We start from the raw sequence: 21,829 nt of genomic DNA, 5'->3' as shown, positions 1-21,829 counted from the left end.
TGTATTGTTTGCAGTTTGATTGCATTTTAATGTAGACCTACTAGGTAGGTCACGGAGAGATGTTCATATTGAAACATATCTTCTTCTTTTGTAAAGTTCTTAATTTGTTTGCTAAGATTAGCACAGATTTTCTCAGGTGATCCCAGATGGGGCCCCGATCCCAAGTTTGGGAACCAATGTAATAACCTCTCTCCCTGCTTGCTTCCTCTCTCTGTGTCTCTTCTGCATGCATTGGAGCCTGCCTCGCCCTCGTCACTCTCTGTTTCACTAGTACTCTCTGTAAAGCAACGTTATGATTAGAATTGAGTAGCTTATATTTTGCTCCTGCTGAGGTCAAGCTCCGTTTATCGCTTGCTTCTTACTTCATCCTTCTAGCCAGCCAACTAGCTAGCTGGCTAACACTTGCCAGAGCCATTTAACGTTAGTGCAATAGTAATAGAAGTCTCTGCGGCAGCTAGCCAACTGACTGACAGACTGACATATCTACAGTATAAGTGGCTATAACATCAAGTTAAAAAAAATATTTACACAAAGATTAATTTGGAACGGTTGGCCTTGAACTTCCGTGGCTTCAATGAGAGAGGGCAGTTGTTCTCCCCTGCTACAAACACCCCCCCCCCCCCCCATTTAGTTGCTAATGACAACCTGCAGTATCCCGGCCGGCCTTCAACTTCAGTTACTCAATGAGAGGGGGCAGCACTGAGCTAGACTTCAACGTCACAACCTGGAGTAGCTCGAACTGCGCATGTTAAATCTCCATGAGATATCTTAACCGACTTCATTTGTCTTCAATGCGCTATTGAGTCTTCCCATAGGAATGAATGGTGTCGTGACCAATGGCTTTGTATATTCATGTACAGTGGCAAGAAAAAGTATGTGAACCTTTTGGAAATACCTATATTTCTAGATGGAAAGAATTTTGGACCATTCCTCTTTACAAAACTGTTTCACTTCAGCAAAAATCTTGGGATGTCTGGTGTGAACTGCTCCTTTGAGGTCATGCCACAGCATTTCCATCTGGTTGAGGTCAGGACTGACTGGGCCACTCCAGAAGTAGTATTTTCTTCTGTTGAAGCCATTCTGTTGTTGATTTACTTCTGTGTTTTGGGTCGTTGTCCTGTTGCATCACCCAACATCTTTTGAGCTTCAATTGGCGGACAGATAGCCTAACATTCTCCTGCAAAATGTCTTGATAAACTTGGGAATTTATTTTTCCATCGATGATAGCAAGCTGTCCAGGCCCTGAGGCAGCAAAGCAGCCCCAAACCATGATGCTCCCTCCACAATTCTTTAGTGTTGGGATGAGGTTTTGATGTTGGTGTGCTGTGCCTCTTTTTACACACATAGTGTTGTGTGTTCCTTCCACACAACTCAACTGTAGTTTCATCTGACCACAGAATATTTTTCCAGTAGTGCTGTGGAACATCCAGGTGCACTTTTGCAAACTTCAGATGTGAAGCACTGGCTTCTTCAGTGGTGTCCTCCCATGAACACCATTCTTGTTTAGTGTTTTATGTATCGTAGACTCGTCAACAGAGATGTTAGCAAGTTCTTTAGCTGACACTAGGATTCTTCTTAACCTCATTGAGCATTCTGCGCCGTGCTCTTACAGTCACCTTTGCAGGACAGTAGCAACAGTGCTGAACTTTCTCCATTTATAGACCATTTTGTCTTACCGTGGAATGATGAACATCAAGGCTTTTAGAGATACTTCTGTAACCCTTTCCAGCTTTATGCAAGTCAAAATTCTTAATCTTAGGTCTTCAGAGATCTATTTTGTTCGAGGCATGATTCACATCAGACAATGCTTCTTGTGGATAGCAAACTCAAATTGTGTGTTTTTTATAGGGCAAGGCATCTCCAATCTCGTCGCACAAGGATGTGAACAAATTTCCGCACAAAACTTGAGGGAAATATGATTTTTGTGCTTATGGAACATTTCTGGGATCTTTTATTTCAGCTCATGAAACATGGAACCAGTACTTTACGTTATGTTGTGTTTAGATTTTTTTTATTGGCATAATTCAATGTGGCAAAACTTAATCTTGGAGAAGTCTTTAGCCTAGAGGTTCACATACTTTTTGCAATCTACACTGTGAATGTTTAAATTATGTATTCAATATATAAAATGCAATATTTTGTGTGTTCTTTGTTTTAGTACACTATATTTGTCTATTGTTGTGACTTAGATGAAGATCAGATCACATTTGATGACCAATTTATGCTGAAATCCAGGTAATTCCAAAGGGTTCACATACTTTATCTTGCCACTGTATACTGTCATTGGTTTGTAGACACGGCAGGCAGTCGCGGTCGTTAAAAAAAAGGCCTTATGTCCAGCGTCTCCCAAATCCACTAGTCTGTCAGCTGCGTCTCTAGTTGCTTACTTGTATAGCCACTTGCCTTTGGTTTGCGGAGTCCGACTCCGAGCTGGTTAGTTCATTTCACGTCTCACTGGCTCTTGGCCATAATTTATCATTATCATTATCAAATGTGATTTTTTGGGGGCAGCTATATCTATATCCATAAATTGCGGCCCCAAATCTGCAACATATTCAAACAGTGTGGGGTAGAGCAGGGGTCTCCAACATTTTGTTGCAACCTAAAAAAAAATAATGAGCTACTCATATACACCCTGCATATTTTGGCATTATGTATAAGGCGAATGTCTAGCAACCCAAAGGAAACTTTTGCATTTTTGCTAATTGCCAATTTTTCAACCACTTCTACTTTTGATCTACTTTGCAACCTAGCATTTTAGCTAACCCTTCTCCTAACGCTAACCGTAAACACTTTTAGCCAAGCCTTCCCCTAACCTTAACCTTTTAACCTAACTTTAACCTCTAGCGTCGCGCAAACCCGTATCCGGGAGCGTAATCATAGCCTCAAGCTCATTACCATAACGCAACGTTAACTATTCATGAAAATCGCAAATGAAATGAAAGAAATATATTGACTCACAAGCTTAGCCTTTTGTTAACAACACTGTCATCTCAGATTTTCAAAATATGCTTTTCAACCATAGCTACACAAGCATTTGTGTAAAAGTATTGATAGCTAGCATTAAGCCTAGCATTCAGCAGGCAACATTTTCACAAAAACAAGAAAGGTATTCAAATAAAATCATTTACCTTTGAAGAACTTCAGATGTTTCCAATGAGGAGACTCTCAGTTAGATAGCAAATGTTAATTTTTTCCAAAAATATTATTTGTGTAGGAGAAATTGCTCCGTTTTGTTCATCACGTTTGGCTAAGAAAAAAAAACGAAAATTCAGTCATTACAACGCCAAATTTGTTTCCAAATTAACTCCATAATATCAACAGAAACATGGCAAACGTTGTTTAGAATCAATCCTCAAGGTGTTTTCACATATCTATTCGATGATAAATAATTTGTGGCAGTTGGGTTTCTCCTCGGAAGCAAACAGAAAAATACATGCAGCTGGAGATTACGCAATAATTGTGACGGAGGACACCAAGCGGCCACCTGGTATGTGTAGTGTAAAATGGTCAATCTTCCAATGATATGCCTACAAATACGTCACAATGCTGTCGACACTATAGGGAAACGACAGAAAGTCTAAGCTCATTCGTGACCCATACACAGCCATATAAGGACTCATTGAAACACAGCGCCTTCAAAATCTGGGTGCACTTCCTGTTTGAAATGTCATCTTGGTTTTGCCTGTAGCATCAGTTCTGGGGCACTCACAGACAATATCTTTGCAGATTTGGAAACGTCAGAGTGTTTTATTTCCAAAGCTGTCAATTATATGCATAGTCGAGCATCTTTTCGTGACAAAATATTGCGCTTAAAACGGGAACGTTTTTTTTATCCAATAATGAAATAGCGCCCCCAGAGTTCCAAGAAGTTAATCCTTACCTCAGCCCTAACCCCACGTTAGCATTATGCACCTAGCCACCTAGTTAACGTTACTCACAACAAATTAGAACATATTATACGTTTTGCAAATTTGTAAGATGTTGTACATTTTGCAAATTTGTAACTTATCATGCGAATTGTAATTTGGAACATATCATACTTAATGGATGATGGACATCCACCAATGAATACATACCATACGAAATGTAACACATCACACTGAATGGAGAGTCTCAGATTTACGTACAGAAAAATACATAATGCTCTGAGACCAGGTCGCCCAGCCAGGTCGCCCAGCCAGGACTGTTACTTTTGTAACTGAATGTAAACATTTTAACAATGTGATTTAGCCGATTTAAGTTGGGAAAATAGATCTTGGGGATGAAAATTGTTTCACATATTTAATATTACTACTGATTATTTCTCACTATCTACTTGCAAGCTACTCATTGACAGCACGTGAGCTACCAGACATGCAGTTTCCTGCTCAAGTGCAACCTTTGGTAGGCTGATGGAAGGCTACTCAGAGTCAGAATCTGCTCTACAGCGAATCAGACATGCCCGTGCTCATCATGGTTCTTACAGGCACATTTAAATTATACAATACATTTGCTTGTGGTGCGCAGCTCAAATGATTTGTAACAACTCCATTGAACCAACACCACTGGACACAGCTAAAAGTAATAGATAAACAATTTTATTTTGCAGGTGGCTTTTCATTTTAAACACCAGTGGTGCAACTAGTGCTTTCTATCTGCACGGAATCAAAACAGTGGTGCGTAAGAGCGAAGCAAAAATTGCAATCTGTTGATCATTATATAATACGGACATATCTATTTGAATACAGACTAGCTTAAAACATTACAAATCATTTGCACCCCTATTTTGAAAGTGGGGGTGGAGCTGCTCCGTTTGCTCTATTGCTCAGGTGCCTATGTACGTCCCTCCCTATCCCTCTCTTTTGCTCTCAACCCCGCTTTCTCACTCTCCCCCTCTCTCTCTCTCTGTCCTAGATGAATCCAGTCTGAAGATGAACAGTGTGGACCACATCCCTCAGACCCTGGCCAGTCACAGTAGACCATCATCAGTAGAGGAACAGTCACAAGAGCACAGTCACTTCAGCAGCCAGCACGGAGCAGACATGCTCAAACCAGACCCCCGAGACACTTTCTATAGCAGTAAGTATATAGTATAGCAGCAGGCAGCCATGCACATCTCTCTCTACCAGTCTTTTTCACTCTTAATCTTACCCTATTTTTCCTTTTTCAAGAAACTCCATCATGCCTCTACTCCAGTATCCATATATAGCATAACACCTACAATGAAGCAATATTATTATTTTATTTTTATTTTTATTTTTTACATTTTAGTCTATTATCCAAAGCGACTTACAGTTAGTTCATCTTAAGATAGCTAGGTGGGACAACCACATATCACAGGCATCGTATGTACACTTTTCCTCAATGAAGTAGCTATCAGCAATGTCAGAGATGGAAATGGGGGGTGATTGAAGTGCAAGTGTTGGTTCAGAAAAGTATTTCTAGAGTATGCATTCTAGTATAGACAGTGGAACGCAGTTTCTATCTTCTCTCTCTCTCTCTCTCTTCCTCTCCTCCATCATTCTCTCTAGCCCCTATGATCCAGGCATCTCGTCTGGAGAACGTGCTGCCAGCCTGTCTCTACTCCCCTACCTACGTCGTCAAAGACTTCCCCATAGCCAGATACCAGGGCCTACAGTTTGTAAGTCAGCCCTCCAGTTCTGTGTGTGTATGCATAAGTGCGTGCCTGCGTGCGTTCCTGTGTGCATGTGCGTGTGGGTGTCCACATGTCCACCTATTTAGGGGGTACTTACCCATCAAGGCATTTGGTAAGTAACCCCTCATGGGAGGGAAGACAGACGGTCACACATTTTGCGCGTTTCTGTGTGTGGGCATGTCTGTGTGTGGGTGTGAGTATTCCCTGTGAAACATGCTAGAAACATGAGAACTTGAAACATGATATGAATGGGTGTGTTTGCGTTTGTTTGTTTGTGAGAGAGAGGGTGTGTGTGGGTGTGTGTGTGTGTGTGTGGGTGTGTGGGTGTGTGTGTGTGTGTGTGTGTGTGTTTTTGTGGATGTGTATCCATGCATTTGAATATGCACACACACTTGTGTGGGGTCATTAGGTTGTGTCCCAAATGGCACATACTCCCTACATTGTGCACTACATTTGACCAGAGCCCTATTGGGAATAGGGTGTCATTTGGGATGCTGCCCTGCCCTATCACCTGTTTAGAGCAGCACACATCAAGGACTTACACTTCATATTCAAATGACCTCAGCCTAGAACAAAGCAGAGAGGATTCGGTCTTACGTGGCAAAATTTAAATGGTGTTTTTAATATTGGATAAAATTAGAGACTCAGAGCTAGAAAATGGTATATCATACACTACAGTTGAGGAACAATGGGAAAGTAATTCTGCTTTGAAAGTTGATAAACTTGTAACCTCACTTTTGAGAAAATGGCTCTTGAATATTTTGGTACCTACTGGAGTGCTCTTCTTTGTCTACACCCATTCAGCATCGTTCACACCCTTTTAAGCTTTAGCCCCACACATTTCTTCAAGGATTCACATGTGAGACTATGTACTAAACAACCAAATATTTCAAGACTTAAAGCTGGCTTATACTACAGGTGTGTTCGTCAATTTAATCTGGAATGCCAGAGTGTGCTCTGGGCGTTCGTAAACTCAGAGCATTGTCAGATTGTCCTTTCGTAAATTCAGAGTATTTCACCCTCGGAGCTCTGGACGAAAAGTAGGGTTGATCTGAGCGTTCTGCCCTAAAAACAGCAGTCAAGCATCCAGGCTAAATGGCTAACGTTGGCTAGGTTGCTAGCTACTTCCAGACACAAATGAGAGAACAACTCACTCTGACCATTTCACTCGCTCTAGCAGAGCTAGTTACGCTGTTTTTATGTTATCCAGAGCTTTGGTGACTGCAACTGTCCTGCTGCCAAGAATTGAATTACGTTTTTTTGCCAATGTTTACTGACATTGGCCATATTCAACGGGTGTTGAGCGTTTGTAAATTAGTCAGTTATTCTGCGCTCTGGCACACTCAGACGAGATTGCTTTGAAATTGGAGTAGATAGCCAGCATGAATTAACCAGCTACGTCTATCGACAGTTGTCGCAGTGACATCATAAACATTTTATTAAAATAGTTACATGCATAGTGGAGTCTTTTGTTCAGACATGTAGCTAGTTAGCTAAACAATGAACCATAATCCCAACTCATAGCATTATTACCCTGCATGAATCTGCAGGTAGCTAACCAACCAAGTTCAATGTTAGCTAGCTAATATTAGGCTATAACAAGCAACGCAAATGGCTCTGAGATATGAATAATATTACTACACAGATCATACATGTAACGTTAGCTTGCTTGCCAGCCAGCTAAAGTTAGCTAGCTAGCTAATAGTACACTTTAACCTGAAAAGAAAACAACTTTCTGACAAAATTTGAAATGTGTAATATCTGAAAATGTTCTCTCTTACTCTCTTTTACCTGTATTCATGGATGGATGCTTCTCCCTCTCTGTCATGGATGCCATTGTTGCCCAGTTTGAAGATGTAATTCGGAGACAGGTGTTTTAGACAACAGCCTTCTTGCATATTTACGATAAAACGCCAGCATTTTCTCCATCTCCTTAGCTATCATACTCTAATTCCAATGATTTCAAAACTCGGTCCTCCAGAAAGTGGAGAGCAACACTTTTGCAGTTCTACTAGGTGATATCTTTTAAAAAAAACATGTTAGAAAGGATTACCTACACATACTGACCAGCTCATATTGTAGACAGAAGCCTGCTACATGGCAGACCAATCCGAACTCATCTCTTGGCATGTCCAGCCCACTCATTATCTCAGCCAATCATGGCTAGCGGGAAGGTTCCTTACTTTTTCCATGGCTATACCAACTAGGCTCGTAATTTAAATGTTTTATTCGTCTTTACAGATGGTATACACGTTTGTTATTAAGGCACATGAAAGTTCATGAAGGCATTTCTGCCAAAAAACGCATAAAAAAAGAAAAAATAAGTTTACATTCAAATGGCACTCCTGTGAAGTAGTGAAGCGCAACATACGCCAAGTTTCCTGAAACGAGTCACATATGAAAATGCAAATGCATTCATCACTGTCCGTTTTTGTCTGTCAAAAGTTCAACTAATCTCTACTTTTTCAGAAAGGTTGCATGCAAGGTGGATATACTGTGCATTTTTTTCTGACAATCCTCTTCATTGTCCATCAGCCATCAAAGGATGACACCCTTTAATAAAAACATTGTCTCAATCCGTAATTTCCACACACAAAATCTCTGTGTGGCCGTACCCTTACTCACTGCCCACAATGAATTCAACGAACAGCACACAGGGGCTGAGATGGAGAGAGAGAGAGGGAGGGGGTCATCAGAGCACGCAAAACAGTATTCTCTCCTACACTTGGTTTGTTTTTACACAAAATGTTTATATGAAATAGTTTCTCAATCAAAGTTGAATGTCTGATAGCTAAGAATTCTACGATGCATTTAGCAACATTCATGTTCTGGCCATCTCTGAAACACACTTAGATAATTAGTTTGATGATGCAATAGTAGCTATACATGGCTATAGAATATATAGTAAAGATAGAAATGCAAATGGAGGAGGTGTTGCTAAGTATGTCTACAGTCATATTCCATGTCAGATGAAGTAGAAGTAATATGGCTACAGGTTCATCTGCCTCAGCTAAAGACTATTCACGTAGGAAGTTGGTATAGACCACTGCTTGCTTGAAGTCATTATTTGGAGTAAATGTGTGAAATGCTGGATATTATACAACGGGTGGGTCTAATCCTGTATGCTGATTGGTTAAAACTGCATTCCAGCCGGTGTCTATTCCACGGCTAAACGGCTAAATGTATGACATTATGCCTTTTTACTCTGTTCCATCTGACTGCGCAATCCACTGTCTAATCAGCCCACACAAGCAATTTATAAACTTGATCTCCACTATAAAAACCATCTAGACATTATCTCACATTTCTTTTAGACTAACATTTAGTTTTCAACAGTAGAGATTTGTATGAGCCTTGCTGTCTGTCTCTCTGACATTTGATCTCCAGCTGTCCCATAGTAACGAACATATCGGGAGGAGAGAGACAGGCAGGCAGAATTTCTCAGCCAGTCAAAGTCATGAATCAGCTGGCATAATTTTTATGGCTATGTATAAAGAAATGTAAATTGAAAAAAGGTCAAACGAAATGAAGTGCAGCTAGTTTGCAGTCTTTCCAGTTTCAGTTTGAAGTCATTATGTTAGCTGTGCTGTTGGCTAGCTCCTCTGAACAACAGTGTCCAGACGATTGAGCACATTTTCTATGCCGGCTCATTGTTATGAATGTATCCAAATAAATGTCACTAGAAAACAACTTAAACGAATGGGGCTTCTTGACTGTTATTCTGGCTGCACTTCTTGACATGATTCTAAGTTAGCATCAGTTTGCTAGCTAGCAAACAAGGGATATGAATGTTGCAAGCCAGTATGGCAATGGAACATTTAGAACGAATGACTGGGACGCGTCCATAGATACAGAACAAAAAGACCAAACGACTCGGTCACGTCTCTGGCAACCAAACCAAACCGAAAGAACGAACGACCATGTCAAGAGGTGAGTGTAGCTGGTGCATCGAAGTCAGCGTAGGAGAGCAGAGATGAGTGGACAAAGCACTTTACTAAGGCAATCATATGCACGAAACGGAACTGCGTCACAAAACAAATGCCCAATGAACCAGTGAAGCAACACAAAGTACAAAAAACACAAGTACAAAGTACAGGCTGCCACAAAGCACGGTAATAAAATTAACCCGGCGCAAACCAGCCGGAAGCATGCCAACCTCAACAATAAACAATTACGCACACAGACATGGGAGGAACAGAGGGTTAAATACACAACATGTAATGAGGGAATGAATACCAGGTGTGTGGGAAAACAAGACAAAACAAATGGAGAATGAAAGGTGGATCGGCGATGGCTAGAAAACCTGTGACGCCGAACGCCGCCCGAACACGGAGAGGGTCCGACTTCGGTGGAAGTCGTGACAGACCAGCCAGTTTGAGAAGCAACCATAGATTTGCGTCGGGACTATATCTTGTGGAATGATGAAATTATATGAATAAATTCATTAAAATAAAATAAAATTATGAAATCATTATTTGAATATGTTGGTAACCCATTTAAAAGTGATGATGCATTCGAAGCCAGTGTTTGGACTTCATCTTGGGCCTAACAACACCCGTCCCAATATATCCTCCAAACACCGGTTTCTTGGGCATTATCACTTAAATGTCTGTGATATCAACAGAGAGGTACATTTTCTGGGTGACCTAAATATTGACTGGTTGTCATCAAGCTGTCCACTAAAAAAGAAGCTGTAACCAATGCCTGCAATCTGGTTCAACCTACCAGGGTATTTACAAACTGAACAGGAACTAAATCATCCGCCTTTATTGATCACATCTTTATTAATGCTGCAGAGATCTGCTCTAAATTAGTATCCACATCCATCGGATGTAGTGATCATAATATAATAGCCATATCCAGAGAGAACTCAGTTCCAAAGATTGGACCTAAGATTGTGTATAAATGATCATACAAGAGGTTTTGCGATGATTCCTATGTTGAAGATGTGAAAAAAACGTGTTAACGACACCTGGAGGGGGTGGAGACAATCACAAGGACAGGTGAAAACAGATCAGGGCGTGACAGAAACTGCTTCTTTCTGTTACTGATAGGCATGCGCCCATCAGGAAACTGACTGTCAAAACTTCCAAATCCCCATAGATGGATGTGAGGGAATAGGCAAATGGAATAGCAAATAAGTCTGACAACATAGCAGACTGGCAAACATACAGTAAATTGAGAAATCACTTAACTACACCAAACAAAAATAAAAATGAACTATATTATGGAACAAAATAAATTCTATAAAGAATTATAGTAAAAAGCTCTGGAGTACTTTAAATGAAATTCTAGGCAAAAAAGCAAACTCGGCTCTATCCTTCATTGACACAGATGGCTTGTTCATAACAAAACCTTTTGATATTACCAACCACTTTAATAACTTTTTTGCTGACAAGATTAGCAAAATTAGGCATGACATGCAAACAACAAATGCTGAGCCTTCGTATTAATGCATAATGGACCAAATAAGGAAAGACAATCACTGTAGTTTTTTTGCTTTCTATAAATAAGGACATACTACCTGGTACCGACAACCTGATGGTAAATGCTGAGGTTGGTAGCGAAATCATTGTGACTCCTGTTTGCCACATCTTCAATTTAAGCCTAGTAGATGGTATGTGCCCTCGGACATGGAGGAGGCAAAGGTCATTCCGCTACCCAAGCATAGCAAAGCACCCTTTAATGGTTCAAACAGCCAACCAATCAGCCTGTTACGTGCTTAGCAACCTTTTGGAAAAAAAGTTGTTTGATGAAAGTGGTTCGCAAAGAAGGGCATCTAATTGGAAGATGGGTAATAAAAAGAAGACATTGAATATTCCTTTGAGCATGGCAAAGTTATTAATTACACTTTGGATTTGTATATCAATACACCCAGTCACTATAAAGATACAGACTCCCTTCCTAACTCAGTTGCCGAAGAGGAAGGAAACCACTCAGGGATTTCACCATGAGGCCAATAAGGATTTAAACAGTTACAGAGTTTAATGGCTGTGATAGGAGATAACTGAGGATGGATCAACAACATTGTAGTTACTCCACAATGCAAACATAAATGACAGAGTGAAAAGAAGGAAGCCTGTACAAAATAAAAATATTCCAAAACATGCATCCTGTTTTCAATAAGGCACTAAAGTAATACTGCACAAAATGTGGTAACGAAATTAACTTTTTGTCCTGAATACAAAGCGTTATGTTTGATACAAATCCACCACAACACATCACCGAGTACAACTCTCCATATTATCAAGCATGGTGGTGGCTGCATCAAGTTAGGGGTATGCTTGTCATCTGCAGGGACTAGGGAGTTTTTTTAAGGAAATATACTAAGTAGAGCTAGGCACATGCAAATCCTAGAGGAAAACTTGTTTCAGTCTGCTTTCCTACAGACATTGGGGAAAAAATGAACCTTTCAGCAGAACAATTACCTAAAACACAAGGCCAAATATATTGAATGTTCCTGAGAGGCCTAGTTACAGTTTGACTTAAATCGGCTTCAAAATCTATGGCAAGACTTGAAAATTGATGTCTAGCATTGATCAACAACCAACTTGACAGAACTTGAAGATTTCTTTAAAGAATAATAGCCAATCCAGGTGTGCAAAGCTTTTAGGTCCAGATTCCAAACTGAAACTAAATGGAACGCAAATCCCTTTTTATGTGCTTTTCTTTCTGTGCGTATTCTGACCTTGAATTTAAGCATGAGAATAGTTGTGTTGTGTCTTTACTATGGTTAAATGAGATGACATGCTATTTTCAAATCAATTACCTAACTAAATTAATCAGGCAATAACTAACTCATTAGGAATCTGGGGCACCACGGAAGCTATCTCCCAAATCCACTCTTAAAGATCTTTTATATCAATAGCAGTCAATAATTAATTATTCTTTACCTTCTATCAGACTCATCTTAACATCATACAATTATTGGTTATCTGCACGAATCCTAGTATAAATGATGAATCAGCAATATACAAATTTGCTTAATTAACTAAATAATCACAGAAATACATAACAAACCAACTGTAAATATTGGTTACTAACAATGATAGAAAAGTCCCTAGTGGGCTAAGCTGATATGACAGCTTGGTAGACAAAAGGAAGGGGTGGGACTGAGAAAGAGCGGGAAAGACAAATGGATTCACAACACAGTCTATAATTATGTTAATTGAAATGCTAATCCTTTGCACGTGAACGGGCGCTCATTCGAGAATAATTGCAATGTATATATATTTACACCTGTGTGTCGATGTTGTCTTCTCTGTTGGAATCCTTGATCATCCTGTATGGTTCATCAGAGTCTCTGGTTAACTTTCATTGAAGTTATAAAGTATTTTGTGGTTGTAGGTGGTTAGAATGTATACTTCAGAGTACCATTCAGAATTTTCCACGATCTACACCCAGAAAGGGCCACGTCATGACAATAGCATGCTATTCACCCTCTATTCATTTGAGGTGGACCATGCGTATATGAAGGTGTGGAGGAGATGTGTCTACAGATTACACCGTATTCTGACTTTGATTTAATCCCTAATAATTCCACCACCGTTACGTGCGAGGAAACCATGAATAAGGACTAGCAAACCTACTGGTTTCAATTGGAAAAAGCATTTACTTCATTTTTTTCCGATAGAAATAACAGCCTTCTCCATACACTGTAATTTGTAAATTCATAAGAGCTAGGTAAATTAGTAATCCGTTTGGAGAAGGCGATTGTAAATACACACAGCAATTGTTGTAGATGATTTCTTATGAAACCAGCCATATGGAAGACATGTATTGCAGCCCTTCTTCCACAGTGAAATAGGATATGAGTAGCTGCGCCGTTATTCAGAATTGTAATTGTGTGCCCTCATAATTTGCATGGATGAAGTTTGGAGACCTAAACTGAAGGCTTCTGTGGGGATGAACCTGCCGAGTTGATGTATACGCTTTAGAATGTTTTTATTATATACCTGGGCTTTTCTCCATTTTATTTAAAAAAAATTAGCATGTTAAATATTAGTTGCTTTCGGGAGCCACCGTCAGTAATACCCACATACATTTATTTTTGCATCATTCCATTCTGTTTATCTTTCTTTCTTCTGTCATGTCCTTGTAAATTGTTCCTGAGGGTCACTAGCATTAGTGGATCATATTAGGCTAACGTTGTGCAATAATTAAGGACATGTAGCCTATTTGAATCATTATGGAAATCCGACCACACGTAGCAGGCTACACCTGGAGTTATTGTTGTTCAACTCTTACTTTACATTTTTTTCCACCTTCCAACATTTAATGGATTGAACTTGAATATGACAACTTTCAGGATGAATCAAACCACTGTTTTTTGTATTCATCAATATCTAGTATTTTGTGCATTTGAAAACAAAACTGTTCATACTTTCCTAACCCTAAAATGTGTCGAAATAATTTACAAGATCATAGTATTTATTAAATCTACCAGTTGGTGCTGAAACAGAGACTAATTTGCTGCTTTCTTTTTTTCACATTGAACCTTTATTTAACTAGGCAAGTCAGTTAAGAACAAATTCTTATTTACAATGACAGCCTAGGAACAGTGGGTTAACTGCCTTGTTCAGGGGCAGAACGACAGATTTTTACCTTATCAGCTCAGGGATTCGATCTAGCAACCATTCAGTTACTGGCCCAATGCTCTAACCACTAGGCTACCTGCCGTTTTCATTGATCCATATGTTCAGAATCTATTCTCTCAATGTATTCTATTGACTCTGTCGACTAAATTATAATTAAAGGTGCACCACCATATGTAAAGGGATGGTTTAAGATGAATGTACTGAAAGCCCCATTGAATGAAAAGTCCACAAGAAAATCTGTTGGCCATCAAGTGGGAGAGTTTTCAGCTTGAACCATTCAGGTTGAATGGTTTTTATTTAGAGTATGCAAGGTAACCACACCTGCAGTGCGCGTTACGCGACTGAATAAGGAAAGTCTGAATACCAAATACTGAGAAGTGCATAGGAAGGCGTGCGTAGGAAAGGCATAAATTCCTAAGTTGGGATCGGCCCCTTAGAGACTTACGCAGAAAGACTCACAGCTGTAAGGTGATTCTAACATGTATTGACTCAGGGTGTTGAATACTTATCTAATCCAGATATATTCAAGTGTATTTTCCATTATTACAATTTATTTTATTCAAATGTTTCTTTCACATTACAGAGTATTTTGTGTACATCGTTGCCAAAAAATGTTCAGTTAAATCCATTTGGATGCCACTTTGTAACACAACAAAATGTGGAAAAGTCAAGGTGCGTAAATACACTGCTCAAAAAAATAAGGGGAACACTTAAACAACACACTGTAACTCCAAGTCAATCACACTTCTGTGAAATCAAAATGTCTACTTAGGAAGCAACACTGATTGACAATACATTTCACATGCTGTTGTGCAAATGGAATAGACAACAGGTGGACATTTTAGGCATTTAGCAAGACAACCCCAATAAAGGAGTGGTTCTGCAGGTGGTGAGACCTCTTCTCAGTTCCTATGCTTCCTGGCTGATGTTTTGGTCACTTTTGAATGCTGGCGGTGCTTTCACTCTAGTGGTAGCATGAGATGGAGTCTACAACCCACACAAGTGGCTCAGGTAGTGCAGCTCATCCAGGATGGAACATCAATGCGAGCTGTGGCAAGAAGGTTTGCTGTGTCTGTCAGCGTAGTGTGCAGAGCATGGAGGCGCTACCAGGAGACAGGCCAGTACATCAGGAGACGTGGAGGAGGCTGTAGGAGGGCAACAACCCAGCAGCAGGACCGCTACCTCCGCCTTTGTGCAAGGAGGAGCAGGAGGAGCACTGCCAGAGCCCTGCAAAATGACCTCCAGCAGGCCACAAATGTGCATGTGTCTGCTCAAATGGTCAGAAACAGAATCCATGAGGGTGGTATGAGAGTCCACAGGTGGGGGTTGTGCTTACAGCCCAACACCGTGCAGGACATTTGGCATTTGCCAGAGAACACCAAGATTGGCAAATTCGCCACTGGTGCCCTGTGCTCTTCACAGATGAAAGTAGGTTCACACTGAGCACATGTGACAGACGTGACAGAATCTGGAGACGCCGTGGAGAAAGTTCTGCTGCCTGCAACATCCTCCAGCATGACTGGTTTGGCGGTGGGTCAGTCATGGTGTGGGGTGGCATTTCTTTGGGGGGCTTCACAGCCTTCCATGTGCTCGTCAGAGGTAGCCTGACTGCCATTAGGTACCGAGATGAGATCCTCAGACCCCTTGTGAGACCATATGCTGGTGCGGTTGGCCCTGGGTTCCTCCTAATGCAAGACAATGCTAGACCTCATGTGGCTGGAGTGTGTCAGCAGTTCCTGCAAGAGGAAGGCATTCATGCTATGGACTGGCCCGCCCGTTCCCCAGACCTGAATCCAATTGAGCACATCTGGGACATCATGTCTCGCTCCATCCCCCAACGCCACATTGCACCCCAGGAGTTGGCAGATGCTTTAGTTCAGGTCTGGGAGGAGATCCCTCAGGAGACCATCCGCCAACTCATCAGGAGCATGCCCAGGCATTGTAGAGAGTTCATACAGTCACGTGGAGGCCACACACACGACTGAGCCTAATTTTGACTTGTTTTAAGGACATTACATCAAAGTTGGATCAGCCTGTTGTGTGGTTTTCCACTTTAATTTTGAGTGTGACTCCAAATCCAGACCTCCATGGGTTGATAAATTTGATTTCCATTCATCATTTTTGTGTGATTTTGTTGTCAGCACATTCAACTATGTAAAGAAAAAAGTATTTAATAAGAATATTTCATTCATTCAGATCTAGGATGTGTTATTTTAGTGTTCCCTTTATTTTTTTGAGCAGTGTACTTTCTGAAGGCACTGTAGCGATATTCTTTATTCTCTCTGTTTTCAATTCAACAAGCTAGCTAGCTATATATCAATGAATTATTTTAACTAACCTTTATTTTTTACATTCCAAGTTGGTATATATCAGTGTAGACGTGTTTGTCTTTGTCCCATGTAAATGTTGTCCTTTTTCCTCGTTTTTTAAATATATTTAAATATATTTCAATCTCTTTTTCCATTTTTAAATTAAATATACCTTCCGGCAACCCGCCTCACAGAATGTGATATGGATCTGCTATTTAGCCTGCTATCTTTATGAACGCCGTGTCTCCCGCTTGCTAGCGTAGTAACGACTTACCTGTTTCATCTTTTGCTGTTCACTGGACCCTATGATCACAAGGCTACATAGCTGGTGCCTGCTAGACTGTTCATTAATCACGGTATTCCGTTTAGTTTATTTTGTTTATCTTAGATTAGCTGTTGCTGTCTTACCCGTTGTTGTATTAGCTAGCTCTCCCAATCAACACCTGTGATTGCTTTATGCCTCGCTTTATGTCTCTCTCTGTCAATATGCCTTGTATACTGTTGTTTAGGGTAGTTATCATTATTTTATTTTACTGCGGAGCCCCACCTCCCACACATGGGGTGACGTCACCTAGCATAACTATTGCCTCCAGAGATGCAACCTCTCTTATTGTCCCTCAATACCTAGGTTTATCTCCAATGTACCCGCACCCCACCATACCCCTGTCTGTACATTATGCCCTGAATCTATTCTTATTCTCCGTCCCCAAAGTACTTGACGACCAGATTTGAGAGCCTTTAGCCGTACCCTCGTCCTACTCCTCCTCTGTTCCTCGGGTGATGTGGAGGTTAACCCAGGCCCTGTGTGTCCCCAGGTGCTCTCATTTGTTGACTTCTGTAACCGTAAAAGCCTTGGTTTCATGCATGTTAACATCAGAAGCCTCCTCCCTAAGTTTGTTTTACTCACTGCTTTAGCTCACTCCTCCAAGGAGCCAGCCATGTCTGAATCCTGGCTTAGGAAGGCCACCAAAAATTCTGAGATTTCCATCCCCAACTACCACATTTTCCATCAAGATAGAACTGCCAAAGGGGGAGGAGTTGCAATATACTGCAGAGATAGCCTGCAAAGTTATGTCATACTTTCCAGGTCTATGCCCAAACAGTTTGTGCTTCTAATTATAAAAATGAATTTCTTTAGAATAAGTCTCTCACTGTTCCTGTCTGCTATAGACCCCCCTCAGCTCCCATCTGTGCCCTGGTCGCCATATGTGAAATGATTGCCCCTCATCTATCTTCAGAGTTTGTTCTGTTAGGTGACCTAAACTGGGATATGCTTAACACCCCGGCCATCCTACAATCTAAACTAGATGCCCTCAATCTCACACAAATCATCAAGGAACCCACCAGGTGCAACCCTATATCCGTAAACAAGGGCACCCTCATAGATATTATCCTGACCAACTTGTCCTCCAAATACACCTCTGTTTTCCATCAGGATCTCAGCGATCACTGCCTCATTGCATCCGTTATGGGTTCACGGTCAAATGACCACCCCTCATCACTGTCAAATGCTCCCTAAAACACTTCTGCGAGCAGGCCTATCTAATCGACCTGGCCCGGCTTTCCTATAAGGATATTGACCTCATACCGTCAGTAGAGGATGCTTGCCCCTTTCATGCCCCTTTCAAAAAATTTAGAACTAAGAACAGATATAGCCCATGGTTCACTCCAGATCTCTGCCCTCGACCAGCACAAAAACATTCTGTGGGGTACTGCACTAGCATCGAATAGTCCCCGTGATATGCAACTTTTCAGGGAAGTCAGGAACCAATACACACAGTTAGGAAAGCAAAGGCTAGCTTTTTCAAACAGAAATATGCATCCTGTAGCTCTAACTCCAAAAAGTTATGGGACACTGTAAAGTCCATGGAGAATAAGAGCACCTCCTCCTAGCTGCCCACTGCACTGAGGCTAGGAAACACTGTCACCACCGATAAATCCATGATAATTGACAATTTCAATAAGCATTTTTCTATGGCTGGTCAATCTTTCCTCCTGGCTACCCCAACCCCGGCCAACAGCTCTGCCCCCCCCCCCCCCCGCAGCTACTTGCCCAAGCCTCCCCAGCTTCTCCTTCACCCAAATCCAGATAGCAGATGTTGTGAAAGAGCCGCAAAATCTGGACCTGTACAAATCAGTTGGGCTACAATCTAGACCCTCTCTTTCTAAAATGATCTGCCGCCATTGTTGCAACTCCTGTCTGTTCAACCTCTCGTTTGTATCGTCCGAAATTCCTAAAGATTGGAAAGCTGCTGCAGTCATCCCCCTTTTAAAACGGGGTGACACTCTAGACCCAAACTGTTACAGACATATATCAATTCTGCCCTGCCTTTCTAAAGTCTTTGATAGCCAAGTTAACGAACAGATCACTGACCATTTCAAATCCCACCGTACCTTCTCCGCTGTGCAATCCGGGTTCCGAGCTGGTCACGGGTGCACCTCAGCCACGCTCAAGGTACTAAACGATATCATAACCGCCATCAATAAAAGACAATACTGCGCAGCCGTCGTCATCGACCTGGCCAAGGCTTTCGACTCTGTCAATCACCGTATTCTTATCAGCAGACTCAACAGCCTTGGTTTCTCAAATGACGGCCTCGCCTGGTTCACCAACTACTTCTCAGATAGAGTTCAGTGTGTCAAATCGGAGGGCCTGTTGTCCGGACCTCTGGCAGTCTCTATGGGGTACCACAGGGTTCAATTCTCGGGCCGACTCTTTTCTCTGTATATACCAATGATGTCGCTCTTGCTGTGCGTTACTCCTTGTTCCACTTCTACGCGGACGACACCATTCTGTATACATCTGGCCCTACTTTGGACATTGTGTTAACAAACCCTCTTACGTCGACCCGACACGCAAGCGTCCCATCTAGACACCTGGAAATGCAAATGCGCTACGCTAAATGCTAAATGTACTCGTTAAAACTCAAACGTTCATTAAAAAAAACATGCAGGGTATTGAATTAAAGCTACACTCGTTGTGAATCTAGCCAACAAGTCAGATTTTTAAAATGCTTTTCGGCGAAAGCATGAGAAGCTATTATCTGATAGCATGCAACACCCCGAAATACCTGAAGGCGACGTAAACAAAAGAATTAGCGTAGCCGGCGCTACACAAATAGCAGAAATAAAATACCCTCATTCATTACCTTTGATGAGCTTCTTTGTTGGCACTCCTATATGCCCCATAAACATCACTATTGGGTCTTTTTTTTCAATTAAATCGGTCCATATATACCCAAAATATCCATCTATGGAAACTGTGTGATTCAGAAAAAAACACTGTTTCAAAACGCAGCGTCATTTTTTTAAATTAAAAAAGTCGACGATAAACTTTCACAAAACACTTCGAAATACTTTTGTAATCCAACTTTAGGTATTAGTAAACGTTAATAATCTATCAAATTGATCACGGGGCGATGTGTATTCAATAGCTCCACGTCTTCAAATCATGTTCGGAAATCTGTCTTCCAAAACTTCCTGTTGGAGACCGGATGGAATGGGGTCTCTCTCCTTTGTTTGACCAATAAATAACTCACAGGAAATTGACAAGACTGGCGACATCGTGTGGAAGCTGTAGGAATTGCAATCTCAGCACCATTTAATTTGGTGTCCCTTAAACAATACATGCAAGTGGCGCATGGATATTTTTTCCAATTTTCAGTGACCAGTTTTTCTTGCGCTTTTCGATGAAACACACGCTCTGTTATAGTCACAGCCGTGATTTAACCAGTTTTAGAAACGTGAGAGTGTTTTCTATCCACACATACTAATCACATGCATATACTATATTCCTGGCATGAGTAGCAGGACGCTGAAATGTTGCGCGATTTTTAACAGAATGTTCGAAAAAGTAGGGGGTCGACTTAAAATTAACCTGTTGCGACGAGCAATCCCGTACCCGGAAGCGTACTTATAGCCTCAAGCTCATTACCATAACACAACGTTAACTATTCATGAAAATCGCAAATGAAATGGAATAAATATATTGGCTCACAAGCTTAGCCTTTTGTTAAGCATCTCCAATCCAAAATTAAATCTAGAATCAGCTTCCTATTTCGCAACAAAGCCTCCTTCACTCATGCTGCCAAACATACCCTCGTGAAACTGACTATCCTACCGATCCTCGACTTCGGCGATGTCATTTACAAAAGAGCCTCCAACACTCTACTCAGTAAATTGGATCTAGTCTATCACAGTGCCATCCGTTTTGTCACCAAAACCCCCTATACCACCCACCACTGCGACCTGTATGCTCTCGTTGGCTGGCCCTCGCTATATATCCGTCGCCAGACCCACTGGCTCCAGGTCATCTATAAGTCTTTGCTAGGTAAAGCTCCGCCTTATCTCAGCTCACTGGTCACCATAACAACACCCACCCGTAGCACGCGCTCCAGCAGGTATATCTCACTGGTCATCCCCAAAGCCAACACCTGCTTTGGCCGCCTCTCCTTCCAGTTTTCTGCTGCCAATGACTGGAACGAATTGCAAAAATCGCTGAAGCTGGAGACTTATATTTCCCTCACTAACTTTAAGCATCAGCTATCTGAGCAGCTTTTCTATCACTGCAGCTGTACATAGTTCATCTGTAAATAGCCCATCCAACTACGTACCTCATCCCCAAATTGTTTTTATTTACTTTTTTTGCTCTTTTGCACATCAGTATTTCTACTTGCACATCCTCATTTGCACATCTATCACTCCAGTGTTAATTTGCTAAATTGTAATTACTTCGCTACTATGGCCTATTTATTGCCTTACCTCCTTACTCCATTTCCACACACTGTGTATAGATTTTTCTATTGTGTTATTGACTGTACTTTTGTTTTTCCCATGTGTAACTCTATGTTGTTGTTTTTGTTGCACTGTTTTGCTTTATATTGGCCAGGTCGCAGTTGAAAATTAGTACTTGTTCTCAACTAGCCTACCTGGTTAAATAAAAAATAAAAAAATATATTTTAACAGGGTGTCATAATGAGACCAAGTCTCTTTTTCAAATGAGCCCTACACAATACAAAACACATATCAATATAAAAACTCAAGAAAATACTTAATTTCAAAACATGGTCATAAAAAACAAACACAATCTTCACTTAGCACATTCCCCACTGTTTATAATTCCCTAAATGGCAACAGGCATTTAAGCCTGAGCCTTCCCTGCAACACATTTCACATCTGTGGAGGATACAAACCAAACAGAAATACCTTATTTACATAAGTATGCAGACCCTTTGCTATGAAACTTGAAATTGAGCTCAGGTGCATCCTGTTTCCATTGATTATTC

The 21,829-nt window shown here is 41.0% G+C and overlaps 1 protein-coding gene across 1 annotated transcript in view; it reads left to right on the top strand.

The window, feature by feature from the left end:
• LOC139367905 (beta-1,4-N-acetyl-galactosaminyl transferase 4a) overlaps positions 1-21,829 on the top strand; it is a 455,096-nt gene that overhangs the window by 416,106 nt on the left and 17,161 nt on the right. Inside the window, exons 10-11 of the mRNA XM_071106283.1 lie at positions 4,897-5,061; positions 5,514-5,623. Coding sequence (XP_070962384.1) covers positions 4,897-5,061; positions 5,514-5,623 — 275 coding nt within the window. The remainder of the gene's footprint in view (positions 1-4,896; positions 5,062-5,513; positions 5,624-21,829) is intronic.

This window comes from Oncorhynchus clarkii, chromosome 2 (assembly GCF_045791955.1).
Source record: "Oncorhynchus clarkii lewisi isolate Uvic-CL-2024 chromosome 2, UVic_Ocla_1.0, whole genome shotgun sequence".
NCBI lineage: Eukaryota > Metazoa > Chordata > Actinopteri > Salmoniformes > Salmonidae > Oncorhynchus > Oncorhynchus clarkii.
This window is presented reverse-complemented; position numbering and strand designations above follow the sequence as displayed.